Source organism: Meleagris gallopavo, chromosome 15, assembly GCF_905368555.1.
Source record: "Meleagris gallopavo chromosome 15, MGAL_WU_HG_1.1, whole genome shotgun sequence".
Classification (NCBI taxonomy): Eukaryota; Metazoa; Chordata; class Aves; order Galliformes; family Phasianidae; genus Meleagris; species Meleagris gallopavo.
Window position 1 is genome coordinate 8,766,528 of NC_139418.1, and position 6,888 is coordinate 8,773,415.

Consider the following 6,888-nt stretch of genomic DNA (forward strand, 5'->3'; position numbering starts at 1 on the left):
GGGGGCGCTGCGCGGTGCCAGCAGGGGGCGCTCGAGGCCCTGCCGCTCCACTCCCAAGATGGCGGCGGCGGCGGTCGGCTCCATGCCGGTGCGGGTGTGCCACCAGGAGATCGTCAAGTTCGACCTGGAGATCAAGGCGGCCGTGCAGGTAGCGCCGCCCGCGGAGCCCCCCTGAAGCGGCGGAACCCTTCGGCGGGGGCTGCGAGGCGCTCGCGGCTCGGCCTTGCCCTGCCCTGCCTTCCACGTAGGGCCTCGGGCCGCGCTGACCGGGCCGTTGTATTCCAGGACATCCGGGACTGCCTGGGGCCGCTCAGCGCCCTCACGGAGCTGAACGCTGCGGTGAAGGAGAAATTCCGGCACCTCCGCGGCCGCATCCAGGTGGGGTTGCGCTGCCTGCAGCAAAGCCGGGCTGCCCGCGGGGCCGCTGCCGCCTCGCGCCTTTTCCTTGGAGGTGGCGGCCGTCCGTCTGATTTCCCGTTATTGCTTTTTGTCCAAGGAGCTGGAACAGATGGCGAGGGAACAAGATAAAGAGTCAGAGAAACAGGCCTTGTTGCAGGAAGTGGAGAACCATAAAAAGCAAATGCTCAGGTAGGCCGCGCTGTTTACAGGTGCCCAGACCTCATTGCAGGTGCCCAGTCCTCAGGGCTACCTGCGTTCAGGGCAATCTTTCAGATCCTGTTTTGCAAACCCAGTCAGTGACATCGTGCTGCTTTTAATAAGGCCAAGAGCAAATCCTGGCACAGGTTGCCCAGAGATGGCGGTGCCCCATCCCTGCAGACACCCGAGGTCAGGCTGGAGGGGCTCTGAGCACTGATGGAGCTGTGGTGTCCGTGTTCATTGCAGGGAGTTGGACCAGATGGCCTTTAAATGGCCCCTTCCAACTCAGGCGATTTTATGATTCTGTGATCAGGGACAGAAAGAGAAGAGCTCCCATCTCCTTCCTGTCTCCTGGCTCTCTGAGCAGGTCTGTCCCCTTGAGTGACTAAGCCTGTAGTGATACACTTAGGAGAAGAAACAAAGTAACAATGTATTGTCACTGCCGTATAGTACAGAGAAAATTTATGTACATATGTGGATCTTAGTTATGGTGACTGCTTTGTGAAAGTGATTGCTGCTTACAGGGTGTTGCCGTCACACTACAACATTGTACTCTTGTGATTTCAGCAATCAGGCAGCTTGGAGAAAGGCAAATCTGGCTTGCAAAATTGCTATCGACAACTCTGAGAAAGATCAGCTGCTGCAAGGAAGAGACTCCTTAAGACAGAGGTATTAAAGTGTCCCCTTTGAATGATATGAGACTTAAACAATGTGTGCCATAGTCATTAGTACAAATGGGAATGATGTAATGTTCCTGAAATGATTGGATTGTACACAGAACATAGCTTTTATTTTAAAGGAGCGCTGTTGTCTATTGTGGAGGCTTAAACTGTGAAGAATTGTGATAATTCCAATTTTTTTTTAGTGTTGGCATGTCAAAGCAGAGATGAGGTTCATAATTTTTGTGATCGTCTTTTATATTAATTCCAGTCAGGGTCAAAAACAAGTATTGGATCACTGTGCAAGTTATTTTCCTTCGCAGAAGTGGATATAAGTTTTATAACTGCTGAATTGAGAAGTTGGCAAATTTGGTATTGTGGAGCAGCAGGGAGGATAGCTGAGATAACGAAGTGGTCGTTTATATCAGTGCCACCTCATGAAGTTGTGCCATCATGGCTGAATGACTGCCACAACGTGAGCTCTGTGAGACTCTGAGCTGCAGTTATTAAGGCTTATGACTTCAGTATTTTGTGATTTTTCTTTGGTAGTTCAGCAAAGACAATCTCCAGCTCTCATGCAGAAAAACCTGGTTGTATCTTTTGTACACAAAGTACAGCTGCATATTCCTGCTGTATCAAAGACACTGTTTTATCCCTTAGTGTTTTCTTCTGCTTTTTCAGAAAGACTACAAAGGAAAGTCTGGCAGAAAGTGCAAGTAACATCACGGAGAGCCTGATGAGCATCAGCAGGATGATGTCACAGCAAGTCCAGCAGAGCGAGGAGACTGTGCAGACTCTGGGTACAGATGTAGTTGGTGTTTGGGGTGTGGGTTGGGTGACTGAGGAACCTTTCAGCTGTTCTGTTAGGATGAAGAGAGCTAAACTGTTGTGATGTAGAACATAGTGGAAATACATATTGCTGTAGAACTTGCTATGATGGTAATTCAAGGAATGTCCAGCAGAACTCTTCTAACGTTTGAACAGAAATGGAAAATAATAACATACATTGCGTGAAGTTTTTTTGCTGGAGTTTTTGTGTAATGTTTGTGGATAACGTAGAGGGGGCACACTGAGGAACTCAGTTTTATATAAAAGTAATTTTAAAAGCAGTGGGAGTTCACACAATGTTAACAGTGTGTATGGTGTTACTCTGTGCTGCTGTCCTACATGCATTTTGCAACAGAGAAGAAAAGAGCACGGGTACAAGTTCATATGTAGAGGAAACAGCCTGGCTAGGAAGACTGTTTTCACCCCTTCTCCAGCTGGGATGACTAAGAGACGAGGCAGTTGAGTGACTTGAACCCAAGGTCTCTTGTTCTGTCCACAGTGCATCTTGAACTGTGAAACCAAGATTTTTCTCAGTTATTTGGCTTAGACTCCTAAGAAGATGAATCAAGTGACCTCTCAAAATCGGTGATTCATGAACCATTTGGTTCTCTGTTGCCTGGGCCTCTAACTAGCTGTGCTGTTGAGCAGAGGAGAGAGCAGTGTAAAGCCTGGGATAAATGCCACAGCTTTTGCCCTCCTCTGGGGGTTTTCTGACCCCAGCTGAGGATGGCAGCTGGGCACAGTTAGTGCGTACAAAAGCAGCGTGTTTCTTCTCTTGTTAAAAAGACAGTTTGGCAGACACTTTGTCATCCTGTTTCTAACTGAGCAGTGCTTGGAGTTTATCGATGGAAAGATCATTTACAAAACCCAGCTGCACATTCTGAATCAGCAGTAACCATTTCCTTTATTTCTGGACAAGTCCTATCCTATCCAGTGAATGCATGCTGCTGGGAGGCTTTGCTTTGTCATCAGCGATGGAAGCAGCAGGTTTTCTATTTTCACTTAGACAAAATGTCTCTTTAAGATGGGACATAATGGTTTGCAAAATGCTGCAGAAGTACTTCCACTATGTTTGTTTTGATGAACCAGGCAGCACAGGGGAAGTTTGAGCCTTCTTTATTCAATCAGTTCAGCATGGAATGATACACCAGCATTCGCTCTGTATGCAGTCTGTTATGGAAGAGAAAAGGAACTCCTGGACTTTTGCTTTCTGTCCGTCACCAATTTGAAAGGAAGGCTGCTGTGTCTCAGGGATTTGCTTGGTTAGTTGGCTGTTTTCTCAGGGAAAACAAAGCTGGAAAGGACCTATGTTCCATCTTGCTGTTTGGCATACTCTCATATTCAGTCTTTAATCAAGACTGATTAATATCCTTTTCTTCTGTAGTTGATTTTCTCCTTTGGAGACAAAAAACAAACAAATAAAAAGAACTGTTGTCAGAAAGGAAACCATAAAAAATGTTCAAAATTTTCAAACAGAATAACGAAGGAGCTCGTGCTGTTCCGTGCTGCTTTTTCACTCTCTTTAACCCCAGTTGATTCATGCTGGTTTACTGCTCTGGCTTGGGCAAAACATTTTGCTTGTCCATTGAGTGTGTTCACATACTGTCATCTGCTGTGCTAGAACTGATGCTGGCTGTGATGGCAATTCCTTTCTCTTTAAATCAATGGTTGTAGCACCATTCTTATTTCACTCTGCTTTCAGGGAGCTTTCAGGTAGCACTGTCTTTGTTCGTAAAACTAGATTTGATCTGTAAGCTAAAAATTAAAGATTGAATAGTGGGACCAGGGGCCATTAAGCTGTTCATTACTATTATTTTGCTTTACATCTTTCCCTATCAAATCAAGACTATTTGTGGATTTGTGGAAGCTTATGCAAGAGCACAGTGTGTGTTTGTCATAGCCATGAATTTGATCCAGAAGGATCTCATGGGCACTGTCCGTGTTGCCAAAAGCTGCATGCTTACATCCTGTGACAGGTACATTTGAAGTGTAACCAACTCAATCTTTTTCTTTTTTTTTTCTTTTTTTTCTTTTTTTTTTTCTTTTTTTTTTTTTGTTCAGCCAATTCTTCACGAACCATCCTGGAAGCAAATGAAGAATTTAAGTCCATGTCTGGGACGATTCAGCTGGGGCGAAAGCTGATAACGAAGTACAACCGCAGGGAGCTGACTGACAAGCTGCTCATCTTCCTCGCCCTTGCCTTATTTCTGGCCACTGTCCTTTATATTTTGAAAAAAAGACTCTTCCCATTCTTGTAAAATTCCGAAGTTAAACTGGACTGTTATGAAAGATCAGAAAGGGGTAGTGTAATACTGTTAGGCTTATTAGAAAAGGGATATTGCAATAGCTGACAGAGCATTAGAGCAGGTGTGACTTCACAGTGTCCTTATGGAGCTCACAACCTGCCAAAGAAGAGCTGAAATGATCACAGGTTGGGAAGAAGTGGTTAGATGGAGAAGAAGAAGCTCTGATCTGCCTGTGGGTTTGGGTGTCTGGACAGACACTGGAGGAACTGTGCCCTCAGAGGTGCTGCTCTTACCTCATCCTTTCTTCATTTTGCCATGAAATTTACTTTTGTCTTTGGCTGGAAGTGGAAGCTGCATTGATACCCAAGTGCAGGGTGCTGAAAACAAGTGAAAGGATGGAAGAGAGAAACACATACATTCCATGAATAAACTATTTATTGTATCCCTGTAAGCTGGGTTTTGTTTAAGAACAAGGTGTAATGGATTGAAAGAGCCAGAATAACTTCCATGGAGAAGTCATGCCTAATGCTTGCAGCAGTGGGTGCTTCTGGGATGGTTTTTCCAGGAGTGTAGCACACTTGCTTTGTTCTCTGGTGTCGGGAGGACTGACCAAAGCAAAAATGGAAGCCTCATTTGTTACTGTTAATTCATGCAGTGTTGGAGAATTACGTGGTTAAGCTATTGAAATCAAAAGCCTTTTTTGCTTTTCTTTATGATTCCATGAGATAGTTTTGATTTGCAAGACACAGACAAATTCTACATTTGAACATTTTTCTGAAAGTTGATATTTTTCTCAGTAAAATCTTCTACAGTGACTGCCTTTCCTATCTCTTATGCTCCCATACTGGGATTTGTTTGATGTAATAACATAAATACCAACACACCACCCTTGGCAGTACCAGAAGTGCACTGCAGCATTCTTAAAACCACTGTCACCTTCTTCTAATGAAATGGGTTCGTTGCTTTTTCAGGGCCGACCAGTGACATTGGTTTTCTCTTTTCAGAGTTGTCATGGAATGGTTAAATACTACTTTAATGTAGCTGCTAGAAGTAAACTTTTAAAAGGCAGTGCTATTAAGAAATACGGCAATAACCTCTCAATGGCACATTCAGAGAGAATAGGTGACTGCTGGGTTACCTTATCATTGTAGTGCTGGTTTTTCTAGGTCTTACAGTGGTGCAGTGGACCCTTTCACCAGCAGCTGCTTCAAGCTTACTTAAATAAGTGAGTAGTGGTAGATTGCAGTATTCTTTACCACTGTGCTGGGCAGTAGAATTGGTTGTGTTCATGGGCACGAACAGTGGAAGCTGGATTTTATTATCTAGGTCAAAATCAGGGCTTCTGCCTGTAGAGTTAGAATGTTTGAGCCTCTCTTCGTAATGTAGTGAAAGGGATTTGGAAACCTTTGCACTAGGCCTGGTACATCCCATAGAGGGCAGTGCTGCGTGTCTGCCGTCAGTGTTTTCTGGCCCTGGCAGTCCTGCGATAGCCGGGCTAGGCTCGGTGCTTGTGGCTCTTCATCGTTTATTCATCGTATTTCAGTGCGGCCTTCCTTCTAGCCTCTCCAGAGATGCAGAGATGCAAAGATTGAAATAAAGCGAAAATATCCGTGTTACAATTTGGGTAAGACAAATTACTCTGTTTAAAGAAAGATCTGTTACAAAAAGTCAGTAAGTGTGGGTATTTTGGTAACAATAAAAGCCTTGCTTTGTAACAAGTCTGACAAATAAACTGCTAACCAAGGAAAGCACTGTCATCCAAGGGTTGGGGCTGCAATGGAGCAGTTTCATCCAGTGTTGCATTCATACATAGTGCTCCCAGCATCAGGATGGAACCTTCTCACTCCTTTGTCCTTCTGCACAGGTGTGCAAAAACCTCTGTGTACAGTATGGCCTTTGTCCTCCAGCCTTGGAAAGTCTTTAAATAATACTAAAACATAATTTAGAATATAAATACATCTCAAGTAATGATGAACAATGCAGTTTTTTGCAACTTCTTTCTACTATTTTCTACTTGCAGGCCAGCTGCAGCAGTGCTGTTCTATGTTTTCCAGCCCCATCTCTCAGAGATGCAGTACCTGCAGGCGGTCAGTCCCCAGCTGCCTCACTGCTTCCTCTCTGGTGTGGATGCAATACAAAAATAGGTCGTTGCTAATCTCTGAGATACTGGGACGCTAAGCAGATGCTAGAGCTGTGCTGTAAGCAGCAATGCAGTGTGACTGCCTGCAGGAAGTTTCACTTGGTTTATCTTGGCTACGTGCTCCCATCAGAATATAGATGGACTTTAGAAATAAAGAAGCAGCCTTCTTGTGGTGCTGAGTTTGAGTGCACTGTTTTAATGGGATGGTTGCTACCACCAGGCTTTGCAAAGGAGCAGTTTTGGGGAATTGAGTGTATTAGTGAACATCTTGTTCTTTTCTCTGTTTTTGCATTGCTGAAATTTTAGCTTTCAGACATGACTTGCTGGAACCCACTGAGAACAAAAAATAACTGCTAAGGACCTTCCCCTGACATTTATTTTCTGTCACATCCAGATTTCATTACAAAAACTCCAGTCC

The 6,888-nt window shown here is 44.5% G+C and overlaps 1 protein-coding gene across 1 annotated transcript; it reads left to right on the forward strand.

The window, feature by feature from the left end:
* The first annotated feature begins 3 nt into the window (after positions 1-3).
* On the forward strand, positions 4-4,781 carry BNIP1 (BCL2 interacting protein 1). Its single transcript, XM_085236815.1, has 6 exons — positions 4-148; positions 286-378; positions 497-588; positions 1,165-1,266; positions 1,938-2,056; positions 4,146-4,781. Exons 1-6 carry the CDS (start codon positions 59-61, stop codon positions 4,340-4,342), a joined length of 693 nt encoding a protein of 230 aa, XP_085092941.1. The 5' UTR covers positions 4-58; the 3' UTR covers positions 4,343-4,781.
* The last annotated feature ends 2,107 nt before the right edge of the window (positions 4,782-6,888 follow it).

What these genes read in the sequence shown, in the direction of transcription:
- BNIP1 (XM_085236815.1), top strand. Translation starts at nt 59, where the DNA reads ATGGCGGCGGCGGCGGTCGGCTCCATGCCGGTGCGGGTGTGCCACCAG. An exon ending in CATAAAAAGCAAATGCTCAG is followed by an intron (nt 589 to 1,164) that starts GTAGGCCGCGCT and finishes TTGTGATTTCAG; the next exon opens with CAATCAGGCAGCTTGGAGAA. An exon ending in GGAGACTGTGCAGACTCTGG is followed by an intron (nt 2,057 to 4,145) that starts GTACAGATGTAG and finishes TTTTTTGTTCAG; the next exon opens with CCAATTCTTCACGAACCATC.